Source organism: Neopsephotus bourkii, unplaced genomic scaffold (assembly GCF_033783945.1).
Source record: "Neopsephotus bourkii isolate Nb327-2 ecotype Australia unplaced genomic scaffold, CSIRO-AGI_Nbou_v1 NB_1624, whole genome shotgun sequence".
Classification (NCBI taxonomy): Eukaryota; Metazoa; Chordata; class Aves; order Psittaciformes; family Psittacidae; genus Neopsephotus; species Neopsephotus bourkii.
The window spans coordinates 4,789,708-4,816,821 of NW_026902099.1; the positions used below are offsets into that span (position 1 = coordinate 4,789,708).

Here is a 27,114-nt window from a genome sequence, read left to right on the forward strand (position 1 = left end):
CTAACAATTAGCCCTGTAAGCTACTCCTGTCTTTACATCCACTGAAAGCACCATGAGGGGTGCCTGGGTATGAGAGTGTCTCTTGGTGCTAGCTTTGCTGCCGCAGCACTGGAGATCAATGACTGTACCATGCTTGACCAAGGTCTGCTTATTGTGCCATATGCATGGCCACCTATAGAGATGCAGTTTTGCTGTTTCAGTGCTGGAGAAGAGCTGGCTGAGCAATGCTGTCTGTATCATGCCCTGGTGCAGTTCATGCCCGGCTCAGATCTTTGGCAATGGAAAGAGAAGGGAAAAAAGGGGGAGATTTTAGCATCACATTCCCAGTTTGCCGTCTAACACTGTTCCGCCTGAGAGTTTTAGCCTGCCATTCGGCTTCCTGCATGTCAGTAAGGCAGGAATGTGATTCACAGTGATTCCCAACTGGGGAGACCAGTCCTGGGGGTTACTCTTGTAGCAGCCATTGCTCAGAACAGTTTCTTCTGGTCTTGAGGGCTACATGCCTATGAAGGCAGCCACCTCCTTCCTCAAAGCTTGGTAAGGCTCAATGATCTGATCCTCTCCCAAGGCCCCACTGCTGAGGCCTTGCAGTGATCTCATCTGTCCTTGGGTTTGTCACTTGCTGGGAGAGGCTAAAACTAGCATCCTTTTGCAGCAGAGTGTTAACAGAAAGGTTTTGGCCACAGACATTCCAGTTGGTCATCAGTAGTGGAGCAAAACTTCTGATGAGTCTCAGAAATCACCTGTCAGCAGTTTTGGGTTAAATGGGAGCTAACCAAAAGCCAGCCCATCAGCCAGTAGCACTAACACCCCACAAACCTCTGCTGGCCCAGCAAGTGGGGTGATGGCCATTGCTGGTCACCAGCACAATAGGACTGCTTGCAGGGCAGAGCCTTGCAGCCCAGCTGGCAGTCCTGCAGCTTACCTCAAGCAGAAAGGTACTTTCTCCACTCCAAAGAACTTACTCCAAAGAGAAATTGCTTAAAAGTTTAAAATTAATAATTCAGCACTCCTTTGATTTATGAGTTTTAACTAGTGCAGAATGTGTGTCCTGCCACATCACTTCAACCTTGAAATGGATCACAAAGAGATGTGATTCAGACTCTAAATGTTTAAAACCAGAATCTAATCTTAGATACCTTATGTATGCTGTCATCTCAAACACCCGATAAAGACAGACAATGATGGACAGCACAATTGAAATTAAATTCAAGCTCTGTATTAAAAAACCTGCCCTACTAATTCACATGAATGATTAACCACAAAGACACTAAAGTCTGTGAGTTACAGCAGTGCTCAAGTGGTCTGTGTCATCACTGCCTTGGTTAACTTTAGAACAGAATAGTCCAAACCCACCACACAGGGAAAGGACATCACCTCCTCTTTCCCCTCTTTTCTCTCAGAGATGCAGCTAAACTACTAACATTTTCGAGTTAAATGGCAAACAAAATATTTCTAATCTTCCTTTCACTGGAAAGAAAGAGAAAATCACAACTATAACCTAAATCAAAAGCTATAATAGCACTTGGGCAGTTACAGGCTCTTACTATAAATAGATGGGTCAAAGCAATCAGTATTTGAATCTTCACACGCAACGAGCAAAAATGGAAGTCAACACAGCTCTCCATTGAATATTATTGTAAGAGGAATAAGAGCACCAGGGTATGACCCTATTAAATACCAAACCTGTAGCTCCAGAATAGCACAAAACCCACATGGATGATCTCATCTCGAGCAGTAATGTACCAGAATATAAATAGGGATTACAAATGCTTCAAGTGCACAAGAAGAACAAAATAAGACTGTTAAAATAAAAGGTGGAACATTATATAGTAACAGCTGAGCAGAATGAGGGATAGACCTGCTGCTGCTGCTGAAATTGATGGTGATCTTTCTGTTCCCTTAGCTGGACTTTAAGGCCTCATTATGGGTCTTCTGGATGTTATAACCTTATAGCAGCTTCACAAACTAAAAGCAGCAATGAGGCTAAACACCCCCCATCAAGTGAATGTGATGTGGATATTTAGGCTTTTCTAAAGGCTAAATAATGGTAATGTCTGTATTGGTTTTTAATTTGGGCCTAGCATAGTGCTCCCACTAGTCTCGGGCAGAGGGTGCTGCAGACCCTGCAGGTGGAGCAAAGGTCAACTCTGAAGGGTCAGTTGCATATCAGGTATGAATAGTATTGTGCGTAACCTGTGGGTGTTTATTAACAAAACAAACACAATTTAGTTTGGACAGATGGAAGTGTTTTATATTTCAGTAAGTCTTTCTGCTCTGGCATAAAAAATCCACTGCAATCATTTCCCAATGAGCTGAGACTGAGAGGGCCTGCTTGCCCATGGGGCCTTCAGGTATGAAAAGTAAGTGCATGACTAATCCAGGCAGTGATTGTTTCCTTCCCTGGGCTTTCAGAGGAAAGTAGGGTTGTGGTCCAGCAAGTGCCACTGAAACACAAGGTGAAAACCCACACAAAGAAGGATCACATGAAAGAGGGCAAGGAAACGAGCCAGACCCACAATAATGAAATTCCAAATAACATCCTGGAGGCAGCTTTACAATTATGAGTATTGCCATGGACCCAGATGCAGCTGCAAGAAACGTGGATTTTGGTTTGGTTTATATCCCATGGATTGGTGTCCAGGCTCTGCAACTAGCAAGTATGATCTCTTACTGAATAGAAGCATAGCCACAGGAGAGGGAAGATTAGGCGTATCAAAGGAATACATTTTTCATTTCACTCCTTTCTTATTACAGTAGATTAAAAGGGGGAAAAAAAAGAGTTTTGTTCAACATTCAGTTTTGAGGAGAATTAAATAAGCCAAAAACATTGTTCAGAATTAGAGCAGTGAATAAAGGATTTCAAAAACACAGTGTGTGGTTCATGGTGGGATTTTTATTTCCTTTTAAGATGAGCCATATACAGCTATTGTCCCCTCTTCCACTGAGGAAATGGTTTCTTTCTGAAGTGTTCAATCTGTTAAGACACATAGGTGCTTTAAAAGCTTAAAAAAAAGAAGGCAAGCACTCAAACTCTCTTCTGGTTCAAATGGCAATTATCTGAAAAGCAGCAAAGAAACAGGAATACGTGGATAAATGAAATAGCTTTTGATTGCCTGGCTATGAATGATAGTAGGATTTGTCCTCTTTGGGAATGACATGCAGTAGCTCACAGTATACACCACCAAGACAAAAGTCAGCCCTGAATGATTGGTACAACAGCAGTGATTTTATATAACATGGATGGTTATTACAATCCTGCACAGGAGCAGCCTCTTTCTTCTCTAATGGGTGGAGAAATGCTCCTCATCACCATGCCATAAGTGGGCATGGGCAAAACTCTTAAATACTTGCAGATAACTGGGGGTCTGGAAAGTCTCTTTTCCTTTATTCCTGCAGGGATTGTTAAACACTAAGACTTCCACAGTCGTTGTCAGGCTCCATCAAAACAAAGACTAACAAAAGAGAAAGGCTGAAAGACCAGCTCTGGTTTACAATTCCACCATTCAAATCCATCATTCATCAAACAAAGGTTTTCTCAAAATAAAGACAGAAACACAGACTAGGCAAGCACAGAGCCTGAGAAAACAATTAGTGATCATTTTAGCATGTGTGTTACTGTCATTGATTCTCTAGGGAATCCTATGCCCCAGGCAGATCTGGCAAAGCAGACCTCTTAGAAGAGAGGAGCTTGTGTAACAGAGAACCTGGAAAGCTTCAGGTGCTGAGCTTGATGGTGTTGAGCTGGGAATGAGGGATGAAAGCAAGGACCACCGTGCTGAGATTTAGAGTGCAACAACTCTAGTGACTCAAAGTGCCACATTTCAGTCCTTCCGAGCGTAAAGCAGAATAGCACAGGACTTGAGCCAGCCATTGGGAGAAGAATGGCAGCCAGCCCAGCCATACTTCTTTAAACTTCTGAAGCTGACAGTCTCACTGCTCTGACTGCAAGAGGGAGAACCCCAAACAGCTTCCCCTATAAGCTCTTTCTGAGAGAAGACAATAGACTTGGAAGAGGCCCTGAGAGGAGGCAACCTCTGCTCAAGATCGAATTCTTTAGCAAGGGAGCTCTCAGAGAACTGTTACACCACATGCTTAGGTACAAATGGGAAGCCTGACTGGACCCTTAGTTTATCAGGCTAAATGGAGGTGTTGCAGCCATGGGCAGTATGTGAAAGTGGGGTTTCCTGATCACATTCAGAGACAATTAAGGCTGCACAGGTACATGCTATGAGGACATACTATGTTGAAAATGGTTATGTTGCTAACAGGACTTGAGAACCTGGAACAGTAAAGGACTGGCCACAAAATCTCATCAGTACTGGCAAATGCAGGACAGCTGAATTTCAAGCTCAGAACCATTTCAAGTCTTTATGTAGCTGGCTAAAAATCCCATGACAGTTTGGGTATTTGTGAATTTATGAATTCCAGTCTGAGTTTCTGAATTCTCTGTATGGTTCTGTTTATAGTCATGGCTCTGCTGGCCTTCAGAAGGTTGCACAGCTCAGGCTGAGCAGGCTGAGACACGTATGTCCAACACAGCAGCCTGCAGAAGAGGGAGGCTCAAGTATGGCTGGAACTGACCGATAAGAGAAACCATCTTGAGGAAGCACTATGCCTCACACATGCAAGCTAGCCAAGATCCCCTCCATCCATAACTGCTTGCTTATAATCTGTAGCATGCAGTGTCAAAAAAGATCTAGTAAGGTGTCAGAGGGGAAGCTGGCACTAGAGAATAAGGAGTAAATTCCTGGCCAGAGGCAAAAAGCCCCAAACTTCTCTTCAGCTGCATGAGTTGCTCCATATTGGGAAGTGGGGGCATCATCTGAGATCTCTATGTGCTTGTTTGCTGGTGAGGAGACAAGGAAACCCTTTGGAGAGGCTACAGTGAGCAGTGGAATTCAGACTTCCTGGTGGTGGTTGACAGCCTGCACCCATCTCTGAACTGTGGCTGGGAGATGTCCAGTCAGGGGAGTTTTGTTCATAGGTGCCGCTATGGAGTACAGTGGCTCCCATTATGCAGAGGGAAGGTTCTTGTGCCCAAAGAAATGCCCCGAGGAGGGGTTGCAGTAGGGATGAAAAGTGTGCTTTTTCTTGCAGATGAACCAGACGGCAGGAGCAGCAGAAACCAGAGGAGCAGGAAGCCCTTAAGAATCAGACTGCTAAAACACAGGGAAAATTGAAGTGAAAAACTAGGCCTGGACAAAACTGAGCACCAGAATGGAAAAGCAAGCCCTGGAGGAGCTTAGCCAAAAGGGGAAAGAATAAAGTAAACCAGCTCAGTTCTTCAATTCAAATTCCAATTCTGTGCTTTCAGGAGAGGAGTCTTAGAGAAACTGAAGAACAGCATTGTCTCCTTTATAATTGCAGCTGCTCATAGTCACTGCCTCCATGTTCCCAAACACAGGCAGTGCCAAAAGCCTGCTGATTTCCCAGGATGTAGAAAAAGAGCACCCCAGAGTGACCATCACAAACTCACACATGCCAGGAGACACACATGCTGGTCTAATAGGTAAGAAAGGTTCTGCTGCAGTATGCGACAGCCCACAACAGCTCATTATTGTCCGCAGCTGCTCTGCATCAAGTCATTGATGGTGGTGGACATGTAATGTTCCCGCTGAAAGCCCTACTTGCTCAAGCAGGGCTTTCTGATCTCTCTGGAGAGGTGCTGCTGAGCCTGCGTATTAACGGGCTTTCAGGTCTCAAGACAAGATTTATCAGGCAAGAAGCCCTCGCTGCAGGATGTTGCACTACACGCTCTTCTCAAGAGTACTCTCATTTTTCAGAGCAAATGCCCATAGAAAGGGCATGATGTCAGGCGTACCATCTGCAGGATGTGCTGCACTCCTCCATTACCAACCGCAGCCTGACAGACGCTGCTGCTCTATCACCCCTGGAGGAAGCATTACAAATCTATTTCAGCACCCACCCCCCCAGTTTCAGTAAAGATCCATGACACTTGATGGAAAAAAACAACATTGTATTTGATTTACAATTAACAGGATTTACAAATAATGACAGAGAAACAGATTAGCCATGAAATTAGGATGCCTTTGCTGATGAAGGAGTAGCTGGCAAAGCACCTTTATGCAGAAGTCATGTACCTCAGTCCTAAGCAGTGTAAAATAACTTACAGCCCAGGCAGGTTCAGGAATGGTTATACACAAATAACAAGGAGTTGAGTACAAAACAAACCAAGAAACCCCTACCAGCCAACTGGGCAGGAAACCAGCTCTGGCGAGGGTTTTGATTGCTGGAAACTGAAGGAAAGGCCCACTGACAAATACTAGGCAATTGTCAAAAAGGGTGGGGGGAGATCTATCAACAAACAGTAAAAGCCACTGTGTGACAACCTACCGGGCAGGGAGAGCGGGCAGCAGACACTGCGTCAGCTTGCTGAGGATCAGCAGAGTCCGGGCGCTTGGCAGGACAGTGAACGAAGGAGTACAGATGGCAGCGCTTCATTAAAATGCTACGTTACTGCCAAAGACTTGCGAGACAAAGAGGAATAAAGTTCTCTGATGTGCAATACAGCAATTTAAGAAGACGTACCTAACCTTTTGATTTGTACGGAGCTTACCTCTATTGTAAACACACACTTCCTGACAAGTTATTTCAGTTTTCTTTGCTATGGGTCATGGTGTGTATTCAATCAAATGCAGCATTCCAAGGCTCAAAACTGACTGAGTGGTTTCCAATAGACAGGTATATGATTTTTCCAATATCATACTAGTATTTTACATCACAAATACAATAAGAACAAGTGATGGTATTTCTAGGACAGTTCCAAGATTCAAATAAAAAAATCATCAGAACCATTCTAAAATAAGATATTATACATAATTGAATCATGTTAAACAGCACACTCTCGGCAAGCAGCTAATTACAAGCATTCTGCTGGTCATGTTTTTCACACAAAAGTCATTCAATAGCACATAAATATTTCTTTTCTGATCTGCTTCTTTTTACAAAACCATTCATCAGATTCACAGAATTAGTACAAGTAAGGCACATTAGCATATATCATAAAACTCACAATAATAACAAAGTTGTAAAGTTTTAAGGACTAATTCCTTCTTTGCAGTGATTTCTGAACTGCACGAGGCTTTATCAGTAAAACCCTCCTACACTGATATTACTGTTACTTCCGTCACAGCCAGCCGTGGTGGGTGCAATACTGTGCATCACCATGGACATAAATAATTAATTTAAAGAACTGTGTGTGACAGCAAATCCCATTTTCAGATCTTGCAGAGAAATCTGACACGTTTAGGATGTTCATTATGAGCACAGACTAAGTTTTAGAGCTATATGGAAGTCAGTTTCCAGTTATCAAAATAAAAGGGGATATTGCATGGGTCTCTGAGAATGTTATTGTTTTCCTAGTACAAATATTGCTTAACCTAGACAGGATGCTATAGTATTGAATTTACTTGCATAATGAATCCTAAATGCTGATGTCTCAGATTCTACTAAATTAAACGAACTATAGGGTTTCCTTCTTCCACCCCCCACCCTGTCCCCAACCAAAGGACTCTCCGTCCCACAGAAGATTCATTTACACACGACACAGCTTTTAATTAGAAGCTTAATTTACAGTAAAAATTCTTTACATTACACCTCTGCTATCAAAAAAACATGAAATCTTTCATTTAAAGTTGTAATTATACATTAAAAAATAGAACACTATTTCCTTAACAGGAAGAATGAATTTGAACATCTTCAGATCAGATTTCTTTATTGCGGCTTTTGAGTCAAAGGTCAGTCACTTTATTCTCTAACGCAGCTGCTATTTGCTGTAAACGGAAGGCAAGCTGCATTTTTTGTGCAGCTGGATCCTCTTCAAGTGCATTTATAATCTGGAAGAAATAAACACAGAACGTTTAGAGTCATTTAGCTAAAATATATGACAGTTCCTGGACCCAGCGTTTGATACTACGTGGGTTGTAGAGTCTTTTTCATTGACTCTGTACCAAAGATAAAGTCCATCTAGGAGGTCCCATGTTCTATTTTTACACAAAGTCAATAAGAATGATTGTCTCCATTACTTTATCTAAGTCGTTGTAATGTTTCCCCTTATGCTGAGATGCAAGCAAATGAATATGTAGGACTTTATCTTGTGAAATATTACATTCCAAGATGTAATATTATAGCTATTTATCTTTATAAATAATCTTTATTTTTATATCTTTATAATCCTTTATATATATCTCTTACATTTTTATAATCTTTTATTCTTTATAAATATCTTTATAGCTATTTAAGAAACAGTGCCTTTGCTTACAGTGCACCCTACAAGGCTTAAGGGTCATTTACCAGCAGCAATTAAGCCCCATCCCCATGAGCTTTGGTTATGAGATGCTCCTGGGTGGTCCATGCATAGGCATGAGGTAGGGCAACGCAAAATCTCTTGTGTCTGTAGGCAATACGAAAACAGCCTGGCCACAGCATCAGGGAGCTGCCCTTTGGCTCTCACTGAGAAATGCCAAGGCTCTGGCCCAGGATCACGTAACTTGGGAAGCGAAGAGCTCATCAGAAGAGATACCAAGCATCCCACATGCTGCCCCTGCTCTACAGATTATATATAGGAAGGTATGACTTGAAGACACCAGGGATTTGAAAACAAGAGCTAGAAAAGGTCAACTGTTATGAGAAGGATTTTTTTTTTTCAGATAGGGTTTTTTAGGGCTTCTCAAGATCAAATTTCAAAGGTTTCGAAAGGTTTTCATTTCCACTATCCTTTAGGAAAACTCTTCCACCAGCTATTAGATTTCTTCACTAGAAGAATGTGTTACATGATAAAACTGTTCCTTTTCTAGGACTGACTTTATGAATAGAAGTCGGACACTCTAATCAAGCAGAAACCTTTAGCTTCTGTTTAAGTACTGTATCAACCTGCAAGTACAAGAACTGGAGAAATAGTTTGCCTGTCACTCCCTACAGTTCTTATTACTTCTTGCACATCATTGACAATGGAGATTAATGCAGTCACTATCAATCTAGCCAATAATTTCATTTTGAAAGGCTGGTATAGCATTTGAGTTCCAAATAGTGAAGCAGATTTGTTTGGAAATAATTATTTTAATGGATCTGGTTTTAAAGTGTGAAAACATTTTTACAAGACAGAGTTAATAAATACTTATTACTGTATTTAAATTGGGCCTAATTTAATTTGATATTGTTCCCTTAATTTAAACAATTACATCTAGCTATAACTCCTCAAATCTAGAATAAATAATTCATGATTATCTCTGCTGGTGAATATATCCTTCAAATAAATGTGGACAATTAGAATGTACCCACTTAGTCACTGTCAAGCCCTGCAGAGATACAGAAGGTACAGCGCATGCTGGGAACCACTGCGTCAGTAATAAAGACAAGGGCAGCTGCAAAATGTTCCAATTTATGCAAATTAAAACATTTTCATGGAAAATAAATAAGCTTCATTAAATTTACTGAATGGTTCTTGACAGATTATCTCCATAACTCTGAATTAGCAGCCTTTTCATCAGATGCACCTTGTTGTTACACAGTGATGTATGTGGAAGCAAGAGCTGTAGCCACACACTGGGACTTGCTGTCTGCCACTGTTGAAGTTCCACAGACTGATGACTCCACCTGACCCTGCCACCAAATGTGAAGACACGAGGGGAAGCAGGGACACAGGGGTGTGGAAGAATCAGGGCTTTATAGTCCAATCGTGACCCAGGGTCCCTGTGGGTCTCTGTAAGAGGCCAGGACATGGATCCATTTAGGAAGGTGTTGAAAGCCAGCTTGGTTGGTGCTGGGGATGAGGAAACCAATGCCACCAGGTTGGCCTGCATTCCTCTGGCTGCTTCCTCTACCAACCCTTGTTGCAAAACTTCTCAGAGTAATTTGATCTTCCCTGCTTACATCTGCTTAAATGCTCCAACAGGCTGGCTGCTCTGTACAAAGCAGCTGAAGTGAAGCTGAGGATGAGACTCACTGACTTCAGTGCTAAACATAAGTGAAAACATGAGCTCTGCTGAGGTGCAAGACAAACCAAAGAGAGCTCACATGTGCTGTACTCCTTTTTTATTCAGCATCTGTTCTTGCTTTGATTCAATTCTGAGAGGTTTTTGGAGGCATTCATTTCCATGGAAACCTTTGAATAAAAGTTTCCTTCTCTCCTTTTGTTTTCAGATTAAGTTTGGAGAGCCATAGCCACAGCCCAGCTATACTGGGAATTTCTTTGTCCCCCTTTCTACAGGGTGTGAAAAAAACAGAGAAACATTTTGGACTGGATCCTTTTGAATCAGGTTATATTCAAGAGTTACTCTACTTTGGTTTACCTGGGGCAGGAACCTCATTGGGCACAGCAAAATGGGGACAGGAGTATGCATGGGAGTTTCAAGTGCATCTTAACTAATAAGAAAGGCATGGCTCCATTGCTGCAAGCAAAAGAAGTTTAATGGACTGTTCCTAATAAAAAAACCCCACTGGCTTGAAACCTGATCCAGCTCTTACGACTGCTTTTTGCTCAGTGACATTCTTATGTCCTAATTCTTGCGAATTAGAACTGTAGATCTGAGGAGAAATGATTTTTAAATCTATTTCTCTTTCAGATCTCATTAAACTCTCACTACCAAAACCAAATAGCCCATAATCAGATTCTTTGTTTATAAAAGCACACCCTTGACCAGTGTAATTGCGAAGCAAGGTGGGTAACTGCAAAGTTAGAGCTTTCTGCTCAGCATTGCTTCTGCCCAATTATCCAGGGAATTCCAGAAATTGTTCTTTAGACCGATGTTATAACTCTTACCATTGATATAAAAAAGTGAAAACAAGAGCCACAACTTACCTCATCATAGTATTTGTTAGTATACTGGTAGAGTTGGTGTAGAGCCACCAGCGTATTTAAGGAGTCGGTATGTGCCTGTTAAACACAAGCAGGAAGCAATCGTGTCAAAATGTGATCACAGACAGCTGAAAGTTATGCACATCCACAACTGTTGGAATCACTTTACAAGATTTCCAAATGCAAGCTCTGCATCCTGTAACTTTTGTTCAATGACAGCTGGGGCAGAAAAAAGGGGTGAGAAAACTTTTGTTCAGTGATTTTTAGATCAAGACTTTCCCGCTGGTCTTTTTCCACTGGAGGTGGAAAATATTTTGAGCTTGGAATGGTAAACCACAGACTACAGCCTAAACATCTGTTGACAACACGGGTATGTATAACTAAAGCATTTACTCTGTACAGTCTACATACTGTTGAGATGTTAAGCATTGTTTCTGTCACTGTCATGGCTGTTTGAAATTCTTTCTCCAGCTCTTTTTACCTCTTTGAAACTATTCGTGCCTCACTACAGCAAAGGTGTAACTTATCTAGATCTCGAGCACATGTATGCTTGGATAAAGTCATCTGAATCATGAAGATGAGAAGGGATGTGGGGTAGAAAGAGATAGAGAGAAAAAGGACTATATATGAATCAGGAAATAACCCTTCCATTACCTCTTCCTCTCTCTCCGCCAGACATTTAACTTAATTAGTGAATGTGTTCTACCTAACAGATGTTTTTCATTCACAAGTATAGGACTTCAGTCTTTAGCTATGCCTTTAGTCTTTTAAGTTAGCTAAGAAAAGAATTGCAAAATATTGCTACTGGCATGAATGATTATCCAAGGCACAAGGCAGCAGAGAAACATCCATCTTCCCTTGCTCTGTACAAGTCATTTCTAGAACTGGCCAAGATTTGCAATGTTCGATCACTCCTTCCATATTCATTTTATCATAATTTATAACATAAGTAGAAAGGATCAGCATATTCTGCTGATGTTAAAACATTCTATTGAATTTACTTTTAATCACCAAATGTTTTAATTTTACATACTTCTCAATTTGTGTAATAAATAAAGTGAACTGGAAAATTAAATGCCACTGCAGATGAGTTTTGTAGTGAATGACTGAAAATAGAAATGCTCTCATGAGGATGTTGATCTGCAAAATTGTTGGGTCATAAGTGCACTGAAAAAAAAACAAACCACAAAAATTTCCCCAAACATCCTCCTTATGCTAGAACTCTTCAACTAAATTACGCAAATAAGTAACCCAGCCAGTGATACTCTGTTTCTTCACTCAGACTAAACATCTTTTCAAACTGGTGCAGCCCTGTCCTGGTTCTCCAAATTAAACTGAGTGCTTCAAAGGCACGAGCCTGCTCTAACTAAGCTGAACTATTGCACACACAGGCTCTTTCAAGACCGAAGCAGGCTTTGTAGTCTCTTTGCTCCAACAGTCTCCAACCAGAGTCCCCAGTTAGCAACCACCCCCCTCTGCTCTTCTCCATGAGAGGTAACCCCCAATAACCCGTAAGGCAAAAAGAGTGTCACTGAGCGAGCACATGGTGAGCTTCTCACATGCAACATGAAGCAGAAGTATTGCCCTTGTGTAGACAGCTCTAAAATAGGCTGTACTTAATGTATGTGCCTCCTCTTTCGTTTCTGGAACCTATTTTTTTGCTGTGGTAGCACTGTGAACTCAGTCATTACTTGTTATCAGTATGATCAATGCTAAAAATCCTCTGTATGCTGGGGAGAGAAAAAACAATTAAAAAGTGCTGTATGTTTTCCACAATGGATGTGAAAAAATCCAAACATTTTGCTCTGGCACCTACATCACCCAGACAGATTAGTGACAATAACTACTCTTGGTTCCAGTCAGCAATCAACATTCCAAATGGCTGAAAGGCATGGCTACACTTAACAGGACAATTTCAGAGCATGAAATAACTCATGTGGTGTTTGCACATACAAGAAACCCCCTTCTTGAGTTAGGAAGAGAAGACAAAGAGTGCTACACTTGGTTCCAATTTCAGGACAAGAAAATGGAATTGGCTCTTACCCTAGAAATCTCTGCTAGATGGGTATTCATGTCTTGGTCACTCACTGGCACCATCTGACGAATACCTTTGTAATAACTGCAACAGATGAAAACGGACTTTCAATAGGTGAAATACATTGTGGTTTCTGATAATTCTTTCAATTTTGCAGTTATTTTAAACATGCTTCCTACTAATGCAGGAGATGCTTTGTCACAACAAACCAGTGATTCCTGTAGCAAACCTCCTTCCACAGTCATTACTATCTTCACAGCAGAGGCAAATCGTACCTGATTGTATAGGGCCATACCACAGGAAAGAAATCTATTTATAGCTGCAGCCATAGATTATTTTAGGTCTTCAGAGTTTGGAAGTTATCAGCTAGCAGGAGTTTTGTTGTGTGGCAGATCTTCCGTGGAATTCACAGAATTCCCAATTAGAAAATGAATAAAGTCAGAGATGGAACAGAACAAATGCGTTTGTGAAAATGTGGTCAGGATTTGATCTCTACCGAGTTACAGAAGTGCAGCTTTGGTTAGACAGATCGTATGGGTAACAACCACCACTGCACAAAACAGTATCATATTTTCACCTGAAAAAATCTCCCTATCTGTCTGCAGAGACATGAACACACACTGGGTCTTAACAGTGCTCCATTTCATCCCCACCAACGCCACCACCAATGGAAAGCTTTGACACTTGGGTGTAAAACTCTAAACATTAGACAGTTGACTTTGACTACCTCAGTGGTTTCTTTTGCTCTTACACAGGCCGAAAGCCCTATAAACTTCAAATAAGCATGAAAATAGTCTATACTCACTCTTCCACCATCTTCTTGTAGTTTGAGATTTCTTTTGCGTAAAGTAATTTATTACTTGGAGAATCCTGAAACAGAGAGAAACTTGATTGATTTAAGAACATCTATAGGAAGCAAAAGAAAGCCAAGAACTTAAGATCAAGCCTTTATATTCACATGTACTTCAGCTTTACAGATAGTAACACTTGGTTATTAACATTGGCGGGACCATGTGTTCTGGAAGGATGAAGTTTACACACATCATTAGTATTGAATTTTACAAATATTCAATGCACGATGATACTAAAGATGGACATGAAATAATCAGCTTGTAAACTTGCTTTTTATAAAAGCAGTTGCTATTTTCTCCTTTTTATAAATACCAATTGGCAGACTACTCAATAACACTGGCACGTTCACCAATCTGCTAAGTGGTGAAATGCTAACTTCATTATAAAACTAAAAAGAAATGATCAAGGTTGTATCTCCTCAGAGAATGGGTATTGTCTATGAGGATGCCCTTTCTCTTGTCAGGCATGAATGCAGTCAGGATGTAGAATGCAAATCACTTACTCTGCTTAATTTGTGCTCTGTTCTTGTGCAAGCATCCATGAAAGTCTGTGCAATGACTGACAAGGAAGCATCAACTACTTCGTGAACGTGAACATCAAAGATGAAATGGGGATTTTTCAGTATGTTTACCCAGAATCTAAGAGGCAGGCTGCAAAGCAAGGAAAAGATAAATAATCCTTTTTATACAACAAATGCTTTACAAAAAGCAAATCACATGAAATTAAATACGGATTTTGCTTTTTGATCTCCTCACAACAGTGAAGCTTAATGCTGTATTTCAACATTTATACGAGCTATCTGTTGTCTGGCTTCCATGTCTGAAAACCAAGTCATTACATCTCTCAAGAATCTCAGATTCCCCCAGATAGCAAGAGAAGATGTCTGCATGGTTAGAGAAACTACCTGAGCACAATTTTATTAGATTTTGTGCTTTGACAGGTAAATCTAGTCTCATTTGCCTCTTGCTTTCCTCTTCTCTGAGGAAAGACATAAAGTGAAGTGTTCAATCTGCACTGACAACCTCTTAGGTTTCATTTTTGCATCTTCTAGGCTTACAGGGAAACCTCAGGATCATATAAATGTATTATCTCAATTAAAATGATTCTGAGAATTATAAATGAAATGTACTTGTTTTGTGGTAAGAGCGCCAGTACACAGCTGGGAATTACACTCTCATTTCTCTTCAGTACAAATATTACTCTGTTCACACTGTACCTGTTTGTTTTCCAGATGTGAATGGTATCTTCATCCTTGATGTCATGTTTTTCTGCTTGCTCATCAAGGAAGTCAAAGAAGTATTTCACAGCTGGTGGCACCACGTGGTTTGAGTTGAGCACACTATGAAAAAAGTTATCTACAAACTGCTGAAGTGTCCCCTAAAAGCAAATTAAAAAAAAATCTATTAGATTTGTGCTACAACTGCACTTGGTGCCATCCTCCACTCTTCTTTCTATTGACACTAACATCCACTTGCAGTCACTGATGGCCTCCATCCTGAGCGCTAACAGTACTGGGTGACAAAACCCAAGCAACTTCTTAGTGTAGTGACCTTCTAGAGAGCCATTTTATGTTCTAGCCTGAAAGGCTGCAACTTCACCAACTATTCCACAGTTTGCAAAAGTGTGCTTTGTGCTTGACAGAAGAAGCAAAAGCTGGTTGCTAAGCGTACAATACATTTACACTTCAGGGTTGATGTGCACGTAAAGTAATTGCTAGCTGGTTATTAATGGCTTTGCAGTTTTTCACGTCCAGTTTCTCTGACTCTGGAACACCATTCAGTTTTTAGAAAGAGACTGAGAGGAAAAAGTACCATTGAGCATTTGTCTTTTTCTCAGCAAAAGGCAAAGACACATTGACAGTCCTTGAGGTGTAGGGGTAGCTGTGGTCCCATCCATAACACCTCTGTACAAGTTAGTAAAGCTCCAGACTGGTAATAATACATAAACTGGCTATTTGGAATAGAAAAGTGTCAGCTGCAAAGGAGTTATTAACAGAAGAGAGAGATGTAAGCATCTTGCTGGCTCTTTGTCCTGAGTCTATGTCATCTGTGCGCTAACCTTCCTTCACATCCACTTTCAACCTTGGACAAATGGCCTTACCTGGAGCTAGACCACCCTGATTTTCATGAGGACCCTGGCTTGAGGATCATTAAACACATTATTCTAAATTCTTTCTTCAAGGAGAAATGCTTTGCACAGTTATTTCGCTTGTGACCCATTCTGCAGTACAAGCACTAAAAGTACTCTGAAAAGACTATCTGAAAACATTTTTAGTTTTCTAGGTTATCCTGTAGCATTCGTCACACACAAGCACAGAGAAATATAAGACTGGAGCAGTTTATAAAGCATTTGGTTCAAAAGAAAACCCTGCAAAATATTATCTAATCAGGGGCACAGAGGAGAATATTCATCTCTGTATTGCAAGAAAAATCCTTATTTAATGATCACAGTTCTCAACTTTGATCAGGAGTTAAACTTTATCTCTTTCCCAGGAGTGTTCTTCAGAGCATATTAATCACTTGAAGCCCTGAACACCAGATTGTGTGCACACAACATTCAAAATTGCAGGCAAAAGCGTGACTAACAGTTGCATCATTTTCTTCAGCTGTACCTTGAAATCTATAGAGGTAAGGTATAACATGGCACATCTGAGCCCTACCTTCACAGAAAGAAGTCGGGTCAGGTAGATTTCTGTAATAGCTTTGGTCCTTTCTTTTTCCTTCACGCTGCCCCGCTTTGATTTACCTTCATCTATTTCATCTACTGGCCGCACTAGATGCCAGACCTTATTTTCGTCTTCCAGGAGTGCATGCCCTAGAAAGAGTAATTGCAGTAATTACAAAAAACACCTCAAAGCCAAAGGAGCAACATGAAAATAATCATATCCATAAGTACATATAGGATCTGTTTTCCCTAACCTTACCTGTCCTCTTGCCAAGAGCATCTAGATTACTCCGTTCCTGTTCAACCCATACAACTCAAGGGCTAAATGTTCAATAATACATAAGCTGAAAAGCTTGCTTTTGTCAAGAGCAAAGGGAGAGGAAGGAACAACACAGTAAGAAAACCCCTGTTCACTCATGTAGCACAATGTGTGCACATTCTGAGTTCCACACACTGAAGTACTCTGCCCCTTTGTAAATCCTTGGGGACATGATCAAGTTACAGAAACTCAGACAGGTCTGACCCAACCGTCACCACAGAGAGAGGAATTGCAGCTACTCCAGGTACAAGGCAAGATATTGTTGTAGCAGCTCTGGTGAATCTGGCAGTGGCAATTTTAAAAATTGATGATGTCAACCTTTTTTTTTTTCTAGGTGTCACTATTGCAGTGCGTTTTTACCCTGACTGCTGAGTTCAGCGTATGGTACCTCAGTTCAAACCTGTCTTTATCAGCATCTCTTGAGTTTTTTTTTAGCTGAAAGGAGGGAAAATGCAGCTTTTTTGCTGAGAGGGTGTGAATGCCAGCAGACAGAGGTAATGACTGAAGGAAATTCATAACCATTCTAATAAGATTTAAAAGAATGTGTTTGTCAGTATGCATAGCTTAAACCAGAGAAAGAGACTCACATCAAGTCTCTTAACACAAGAAGAAACAGGAGTAAGCACCTGGATGCCAATGACAGCTCATCTGGTTACAGCTTTGACTTGCAAAAGATATCCCTTGAAAAAGATTTTGTGTCACAAACTTAGATTCAGTTCCCCTGGTTTTGCTTTGTTCTTCCTTTGGTTTCTGAATTTTTATATCTACTTGGCATAGTCCCTAAAATCGATGGTGCTTTTCCAGTGGAAGTTACTGAATCAGTGCGTTTAAAATCACTGACATCTTAAAAATGTGAAAGTTATTTTTTCCCATAAAAATTGTGATTTGGCCCAGCCTTATTGTGTGAATTATTTTGCATTACTGCTAAGTTTCATGCTTTAATATACATACCTAATGTCACTGAATCCCAGTTACAACACAGATAGCAGTTTCCAGTTGCATAATTTTTGTCCTTTCAAATGTTTGGCCATAGTAGTTTATTAACTGACTTCCTCAGCAGCTACATTAAATTTACGAGCTTGCATATATATTCAATATTCTACATCACAGAGGAAAATAACATTTCTGTGTCAGCTGGCTGAGCCAACACTGCTGCTTGAATCTACTTTATATATACTCATGAAACACATTAGCTATGCAGCCTTCCAGGGCCTTTCCTTCTTTTTAACTAGGTAGGAAAGAAGAAAGAAAATCCCACATTAAATCATATTGCCCCCCGAGAGGCCTTAATTTGACCTGGAAGTTCATGTGAACGAAGCAGGAAAGAAATCAAAGCTATCAGCTTATTCTGAAGCAGATGCGATTTTGCAATCAATACCATTAACAACAATCATCTGCCAGTACAGTGAGAACCACTGCTGGGCCTGAAGTCTGGAATTTCTTTTGCAATGCCTATTTACTTTTGTAAACTAACAGATCAAATCATGCAGTTAAAGCAGAAACTATTTTCCAGCCTTATGTCAGTCGCTTGGGATACTTCTGCTTCCTCATTTGATTCAAAGGAATTTACTCTGTCTTTGCCCTCCTGATGGTATATGGCCCAGTTTAACTTTGGAGAGAAGAGAAACAACCAAAGGTGTTTCTGGTGAGATTACTGGCCCTGATGTGCAGCTTAATTTGGCCCGTGTTTGTTTAGCAACAACAGAATTGGCTACTAGTGAAATAGTAGCTATTTCACAGGAAAGTAGGGATTATGTGACTAGAGTTTTACCAGATGAACTTCTGCAACACAAAGATCCCACTTAATTGCTAAAAATAGCAGGAAGAATGAGGAAGATAAATTCAGGCCATGGGGTAACAAACCACGTCAGCAGTATGGTTGCTAGGAGGAAATAACATTTCTGTGAGATGATATTTTCCCCAGGGGAAAACTAGGAGGTAAAGAAAATAAAGGATAGAGGAAAACACCTCATTTTATTGCAGTAGGCACATCATGTGTCAGGCTGTAAGTGGGGAGAAGACTCTGCCTGCTGGGTCAAAGCTTCACCCCAAACTCGCTGTTTTAGTCATTGGGCATTCTTTGGCCAATCTAAAATAATGCTCTGTGTGTGCATTAATGCCAAATATTGACTGTGCTGATAAGTTACAGTGGCATGCACGACGATGTGAACATGACAGAGGCAAGCAAGGTGGTGACAGGAAACACAGCCCCTTTCCCCTTGTGTAGCCTGCAGGAAAATAGCTTCCTTCCAGCCTCCTCCTCTCTGTGAATATCCTGCTCCATGCAGGTGAAAGAAGGGCTGCCCTACCTGAATGTACTGATCAGTATTTCTGATCTGCAACCCTCTCTCTATTTTTATTCAAAATCTAGAAAGGAAAACCAACCCCACCAACAGAGGAAAAGCCCAGAATAACAGAGTGTGTTGTCTTGGCTTATAGTTCAGTACAGAAATGCTAGCATGAAATCGTTGAAATCATTCGCCATCTTGATACAAATTAGTAATTGCATTTATTATCTCCACAGATAAAAGATGCTGCATTTAATTTGTCACAACCTCCAGCTTCTTCCTGTTAGAAGCTGGGAATCAAAAGCAGCATGGAAGCAATGCCAGGTTTTAGAGCAACATCTCTGAACATGGTTTTACATTTTCACTCTATGCAAAGCCTAGTACTTTGGCAGACAGTCAATGGCTTTAGCTGACACTTCTCAATGCAAAAGGTGCAAGTTAATAAAAGACTGAATTAAAAGGAAAACCACTTCATCACAAGCCTCATTCATACAGCTGGGATAGGATTTCTGTTTATTCCAACCCTGTGTGTGTGTGGGAGGGGAACCCACTGATCCTCTCCTCTCCCTTTTATACACATAGCATCTCACAAATCACTGTCATTGCAAGCTCTTGCTTTGCATTAGCTTTGTAACATTTCATAGCTTTCAAAATAACAACTTGGCACCAGATAGCTCTGAGGATCCTTTGGTGCTAAGTAAAATGGGCACAAACCACTGTATTCCCAAATTTGTACACTACCATGATGCAAGAGAATGGAGAAGAAACATGGTGGAAGCTGTCTTCACTCCATACTTTGGGATCTCAATTCTCTGCAGATTTTTCTCTCATGTAAAGAGCCTCGTGTGACAGCACTGTCACAAGAAACCTGCTTTTTCTTTACAGTTTAGTATGGTACATATGTAACTAAGGAGTTCATCATGGAGTAGAGATCATATGTCTTCAAAGAGCTTCCTTGTACTGAGTCATAGCTAAAGATATAATGGTAGATAAGAAGGAAAGAAAAAGAAAATCCAAGAAAAATAAAGAAAAATACATGGTCTGGTCCTCTACTGCCTGCCACAAGGGTTGAGAGGTGGGGAGGATGGAGACTGGGTTCCAGATTGAAAGACTGAACACCACTGTGTGCTAACAAAGCAAAGCAAGCTAAGCACACCACTGGGCTCCATTTATGGTCCAGTTGTTCAGGGTGGAGGCAACTACCACCTCAGAGTTGTCTCAGCAATCAGTGCAAGCAAATTGAACAGGGACTAAGAATCAGCTCCTTGCATGGCTGCACTTCACTGCCCTCTATATTAAGTTGAATGGCTTTGTAAATTAACATGCTGGGTTGGCAAGTGCTCTGACAAAGTAGTCACCACTTGGCCAACTGTGGCAGGCACTTGCACTAAGGGGTGAGAGGACAGCAGCAGCCCAGCTCTCTCAGTTTGTCTTCACAGGAGAGGTGCTCCAGCCCTCTGATCATCTTCATGGCCCTCCTCTGAATTCACTCAAGCAGGTCCACATCCCTCTTGTGCTGGGGGCCCCAGAGATGGATGCAGTACTCCAGGTGGGGTCTCATATCAGAGTAGAGGGGGAGAATCATCTCCATTGACCTGCTGGTCATGAAATGGAAGTCTGCATATTTTTGTTAAATAATGATATAGGTCAGAGCTATCAGCTGAGCCCCACCTTCCTAAAAAATGTACATTTCTGGAATATTATGTTCAACCTATTTGACTACCCAACCCTTGAAACCTATTTAATCTAACATCAGTAAATCTGTTAAAAAAGAATTAAACTATTAGGTGAAGCAATGACTTTTGGAATCAGTGCTAGACAGAAGAACATATTAAATGAGTTAATAGAAGGAAGAATGATCTCAACAATTATTGTTCCATAAATCTAACTTCCACCTCTTGTAAAATAACAGAATATAAGGATAAAAAACTGTTGAGAAACTTAACATTTGAAAAGTAAAGGAAGCACATGTGACAAAGACTATAAATTTACAAGCAAATATTTCCATAAAAATCTGAGTGCATTTTAGGCTGTAATGGATATTGTGTCTCAAGCGGTTCTGAGATACAGGACATTTGTCTAGGCAAAATATTAACGTGTGGAAGGAAAAGCTTTGAAAGATGGGTTTCAAGCTAAGAAGTTGTCCTCTGTGTTGAGAAGTCCAGCATACTGTAGCAGACAGCAATACAAGAATTATGCAACAGCTGCATTAGTGATGTGAAAGAGAAGAAACATAAGGCAGCTCCTGATACTAACTTACAGTGGACTGCAAACCTCAAAAAGAACAAAGGAATTGTGGAAAACACTGCATCTGAAGAGGTAACTTATATAATGAATAAGATCAACCAACAAACCCTGGAAAAACCAAGCTAGCATAGCTGATGAAATACCACTCATAGAGAAAGAGACATAAAATACGAACGTACAGAGATGAGCGTGCAAGGCAGCAAAGCTGTGAGAAAGACAATGAAAAAATGATATCATATCCTTTATGTCACAAGGAGGGGAGCTGGTCTCTACTGTGGTTGATCTGGAACACTGCATTCAATTCTCAGTCTAGTAAGAAGTGGAAGAAATGTAGAGAGGAAAGTAGGTATAGAAAGAAGAAAGGACAAAAGAGATAAAGCTTTAGAAAGGTGAAATATACGGTTTGACTATAGATTGTAGTGGGATTAAGAAACAAAATATTCAAGGAAATATTTGCTATGAGCATTTGCTATTAAGCTGGGGAATGGACTCACAGCAATTATGGTTAAGGCCCCATTATTTAAAGCTGTTATAATGAGGACAAAGAAAACAATTGTAAGTGTACAGTGGGTAGCACACAACAAATAAGCTCCATATAGTCAGTCTGGTGGGGAATATCTACCTCCACAGATGTTCTCAGTAAATGAGGACAGCAGTGTCACTCTTTCTGTGTGGGTTTTGACTTCTAGTCATTTTGGGAGGTAAGGAAGCCACAAGATACTTACTTTCCCCTGGGACATCTTGCTGATTATCCTCTGGCTGTTGGGAAATTCCCATTTTTGACAAAATGAGCGTGGCACCATCTCGGACCTTTGAAAATACAAACACAGGGATGTTATTCCATGTGTGCACTACTGAACCTCTTTTGTGAAATCTAACTATGGTTTTTGTAATCTTTTGCAGGGAATCTAGACCTATGATTAATGATGCCTTTCAAAGGCTTCTTGGGCAACTGGGTCTACAATTCAGAACAAACTCACTCCCCCTTCTTTAATAAGAGATCCCATTAACACCTGTAAGATTACTGAAAATGCTAGAAGCATCTCCAAGACTTAAGTGGTTGCCAATCCAGTGTGGGTGCCCTTTGTACAAAGATGGAGTTTATCATAGAGAATCAGACCTGTCTGTTTTCTGAGGGAAAGCTAACTTACTTCAATGCGTCCTTATCCAGGTATCTGTTGTTAGAAAGCAATAATTAGCATACAAAGGGAAGATAAGTGGATTGCAAATGCTTGGTAGGGTGCAAAGTATGAAACCTAAAACAGACGGTACAAAAACATCAACATCTGCTCTCCTGACTGGGCTGTTGAGCAAACCAGACCAACTCAAAATCTATTCAGCAGCAGAGCAAGGACAAAGACAATTTCCAGGGGTAGGAAGTGGTAGAGAACAGATGAATACAAGACCTAGCAAAAGGAGCTTTTGACTGTTCAAAGGCGAATTTGGATTTGGGACTGCCATGATGAGGAAACCAAAGTGCTGGCATTTAGGTGATGCGTTTTTGGTAAGATGTTTAGGCAATATGTCCAGGCCTAGGCTTTCATGCTCCCAAGCTTTTACTGCCTAGACCCAGAGCTAGGGCTTTTTTGTTGTTTTTGATTCTTTATGTAGCACAGAAGCTGCTCCAAAAACAAATAAAGATTTTTTTTATTACTAGAGAACAGTTAACAGATGTGAACAATCGCTCTGAAACACCTCCTTACATTATAATGCATTAGTGTGTTGATACGTTTCCATCTGCCATCTCTTTGGGATGTTAAATCCAAGTCTGAGAGGATCTGTGCAGTAGAACCTGGACGCCACTCTAAGGGGTAATTAAAATGAGAGAAAAAAAAAACAGGTTTTAACCATGTGCAAAAATAACTACACCGAGAATGTTTCAGTTTAGAGACCCACTGATGCATTGTAGAAGATTAAAATAAGTAATTTGGCACGTACCATGAGGTGTGGTTTTTATTGCTTACTAGTTTGGCCTTTATTACAGAAGTTTGTATAAAGTAATCCTAACTATGCAAGAATTGCATCTTCTACTTTTAGATTAAGGGAGTAATAAGGATATTGCTAAACTTTTAATTGGAGCATTTATTATGAGATTATTAAACCTTTTAAGTTATGTCAATTTTCTATTTTTTTTTTCTCAAGGAAAGAGCAATTTTGAAAGCCTTCAAGGAGGATGATGTTCATAGGCTGGGTGGCTCATCATCCCCTGAAAGCATAGCTCCTGTGAGTTATAATACCTTTGAATAACCATCATAAAGTCAAGTCAAAATCAGTACCAGTTTCTGAAATGGCATCATTACTTTTCCATCAGTTAATTGTTCATGCTGTCATTATCACATTAATTAGTACCTGAGATAGTCTGTCAGACATGAATACATTTGTGCGAACAGTCATTAACAGGCTCTTTGCACGCTAATGACAGTATACCAAAACTTTAAGAGTCAGGAAAAAGAACTCTGTTAGAAAGCATGAATTTTTAATGCCTATTAAGATCGATGCAAAATGTTGTATTTCAGCATCCAGCTGAACATGCATTCAACTTTTTTTTTTTTTTCTTTAAACAAGAAAATGCTTTTGTAGACATTTCTGTGAAAAATACAAAATCGCACAACCTGTTTCACCTGCTCAACATAGTATCACCTACCAAGAACTACACTCTCAGCTTTTGGCCACTGAGAACATGGCAGATTTCGATAGACTTGGTCTATTATCTTTTCCTTTACTTGTGATATAGTATCACAGTTCAGCACTTTCACAGGTATGGAATCAGTTCCTCCATCTTGTACGTATACATTTACTGTCTGAAAAACAAAAAGAAGGTACATGATGATAATGGCAAATCAGCACTGGATTACCTCTGAATCTATTTTTCTGGGAGATTTAAATACAAACAATATTTAAAATTCATTGTGCAATGCTTATAGGACAGCAGCACATATTTGCAACGGGAATATGGATCCTTTGCTATTATGCAGCCAACCAGCTACCATAAATTGCAGCTAATTCCTCCCACTATGACAAAACAGAAGAGATACAGAATAGATTTACTCATATAATAATAATATGCTATTATTATTGTGCTGTCGGAAATTTATTAAAGAGGGACACACAAAAACAAAACAGCTGGATCACTGCATCTCATACAACGTGATAACCTGAAACATAGAAAAGCACAAATAATATAGTGCCCAAATATAACAAGTTCCAAACAATCATTTGAGCTGCACTTTGCTAACTCCTAAATATTGGGTGCTTTTGTGTTCCTTTACACTGTCTTCATGGAGCAGCTTTAATTCTCAAGTCAAGCAGACTAGGTCTATACATACGGTGATTTAACATGGCTCAGTTGATGACCAGTGACTTGTTCACCTCCCATAACTTTACCTCCTGTAACCAGCTGTTCATGAGATATATATAAATAATGCATATACACACACACATAAATATATATAAGCACATATAAATGCCATTTAAACCATCTTTGGTGTCTGATGACTTCATTTCCTGCTTACTGTTGCCACAATAATAGCTCCAGGAAATATACCTAAGTAGTTTATATTAGTTCTAAAATATTGCCAGTAGTATTGACATGGCTTTTTTTAATGTTAAAAAGAATTTCTTGAAAGGCTGTAATTTGCTAAATCTAGAGGGGTTTTTAAAAAAGTAGCTTTGCTTTATAGGTGTCAGGTTTAATAAAGACAAAAGCAAGTGAGAAAACAATCGCCAAGAAACCTTATAGAAGGGGGAAAAAAACCCCAAACCCCCAAACCAAATAGATGCTATGAAAAGCCTCTTTCTCCACTTGCTGAATCAGTACGACAGCTCAGAGTTCTCATGAACCTTTTGCCAGTCAGGTAGCTTCGGAGGCTAGGCGCATGTGAAGCACTGCAGCTCTCAGATACGCACGGTCCTGCCAACCATAACGCCTTAGTTTATCATTCCAAACCTCAGAAATACACTTGCATGTCTGGTATTTTTAAACAGTGAAGAAAGGCTATGCCATACGGCAATCAAATTAAACATGATTGCACTGTCCCTTGACAGAACTCTCAAAACTAATCATGAGATTTCACCTTCCTTTTCCTATTAGCGTTATGGTAATTAGACATGATTTTGTTGCTGGTTCAGTATGCAGCATGTCAGTGTAACCAGTGATGCAAAACAGATTCATCTTTTAAATAAGAACAATTAGAGAGCAGACAACTGCTCTCTATACCATACTTTCCCACCGTGTCTCACTTTCAGGCAGAAGTGAACTAATTAATTCATGCTTTAACCTACCTTGGTGTACAAATGCTCCCTAACTGTTCACAGCTACCACAACGTCATCATCATGCAAAAGAGCACAATAATTTATAGCAATAGTAACCCCTTTCATAATCTTTCATCATACTTATAAACAGACATGCATATCATCCTCTTCCATGCACACGCACATATAAAATCTCTGTTTGACGGGAGATCTGGCCCAAATGCTGCTACTTTACAATGTTATAATGTTTAATATTTAGCTACTATGCTTGTTGTGCCCACATCTGACTGCATACACAAATTTTCTGCTTTCACACTGCATTCATTTAGCTTAATTGCAGGCGTTGGCTTTTTCTTGTGAAAAGAGGCAACTGAATAAAGAATTATTGCCATTAAGTCTTACATGATGTACAATGCAAGTAAATTTTGTTCTCCATACACAAGAGAAAATATAACCAGCATTGCCAGTCAGTGTGGTTTCTGTGTGTGGCACTTTGAGCTCAGATAAGAAGATGACAACTCAACTAATCCCCAAAATATCAACTGAACCTAAAATGTTTCTTCTTGCCCAGCACACCCGTTTCCTTCAGGCAGTTGAGGTCACAGTCTAGTGATTATGTGAGTCTCTTCACATCAGCCCTCCCACCAGCATCCCTTCAGAATACACAAAATGGTGGGGATTTTCAGTCAGGACTTAACAGAGCTTTTTATTAAGTTTCTTTTTCCACACTGCAGATAGGTCACTGCATCTTTCTCAGTTGGAGACAACCACAAATGGCTCCTAACATGTCAATAAAAGTGAAATCAGAGAGGGAAAAAAAAAATCCTGTGTTGCTCTTTGAAGGACAGTCTGTGCATCTTTGACATTCACTACACTTTGTCCTGAAGAAAGCAAGCAAGACTGTCAGAAAGAGTAAAACTAGAATTTAAGCTCCCCAAAGAGCTAGAGAGTGCGCTGCTCCAGGTTTTTAGACAGTGAATCGAAGTGCTGGAGTCTGGTTGGAAAAGTGGTGGAAGTTTGTGGCAGTGAACAGAATTAAGTCAAAGCAGAATCTGTAATAGAAGAGAACTGAACTGTGGAACTGCTGGTCAGATTCAGGGGATTCCACTTCATCCCACTTGAAGCATCTAATACAGGTCTCTAGAAGTGCCTGTACAGGCAGCTTCCCCTCATCACTGTAAGGAATTATTTCCTTAGGTGGAAATACACCCCTTTCAATGCCAGCTGTGCTGCCCGTGTTCAGGAGAGTTTGACTCACACAGGAACAAGCTCAGAAATAGGTTCATAAAGGGTTTTGGAGATTGCAGAGCCATCTCACAAGACTGTAAAGGAGCTCCTCCTGGTATACCACTAAAATGACTCTAAAATGTTGACATGCTGACAAGCAGCAATCACAAGGGAGAAAGACAACCTGAAGTTCAAGAGCAACATTAGCACAAGAATTCTGCAAAAATCAATTGCCAGTTAATTTAGATGGGAAAAGGGAGGGAGCCAAACACCCCAACCACTGTTCAGACAGACTGAAAATTATGGAAGGGATTTACAGAAATGCATTCCACAGTGGCAGGACTTGGATTTAATACTTAGAAGATGCTTTAAAATTCTATTTTCCTGTTTGGAGTCTTCCTTTGGTCAAAC

At 40.3% G+C, this 27,114-nt stretch overlaps 1 protein-coding gene across 4 annotated transcripts in view; it reads right to left on the reverse strand.

Moving 5' to 3' along the window:
• Nucleotides 1–5,963: 5,963 nt before the first annotated feature.
• PLXNB2 (plexin B2) overlaps nucleotides 5,964–27,114 on the reverse strand; it is a 115,002-nt gene continuing 93,851 nt past the window's right edge. For all 4 annotated transcript variants that reach the window (XM_061372944.1, XM_061372943.1, XM_061372945.1 and 1 more), the window contains exons 27-36: nucleotides 23,869–24,025; nucleotides 22,928–23,028; nucleotides 21,950–22,034; nucleotides 16,366–16,520; nucleotides 14,923–15,083; nucleotides 14,209–14,356; nucleotides 13,660–13,724; nucleotides 12,863–12,938; nucleotides 10,823–10,897; nucleotides 5,964–7,859 (exon numbers count right to left, since the gene is read on the reverse strand). In XM_061372944.1, coding sequence (XP_061228928.1) covers nucleotides 7,755–7,859; nucleotides 10,823–10,897; nucleotides 12,863–12,938; nucleotides 13,660–13,724; nucleotides 14,209–14,356; nucleotides 14,923–15,083; nucleotides 16,366–16,520; nucleotides 21,950–22,034; nucleotides 22,928–23,028; nucleotides 23,869–24,025 — 1,128 coding nt within the window. In that variant the 3' untranslated portion in view covers nucleotides 5,964–7,754. The remainder of the gene's footprint in view (nucleotides 7,860–10,822; nucleotides 10,898–12,862; nucleotides 12,939–13,659; nucleotides 13,725–14,208; nucleotides 14,357–14,922; nucleotides 15,084–16,365; nucleotides 16,521–21,949; nucleotides 22,035–22,927; nucleotides 23,029–23,868; nucleotides 24,026–27,114) is intronic.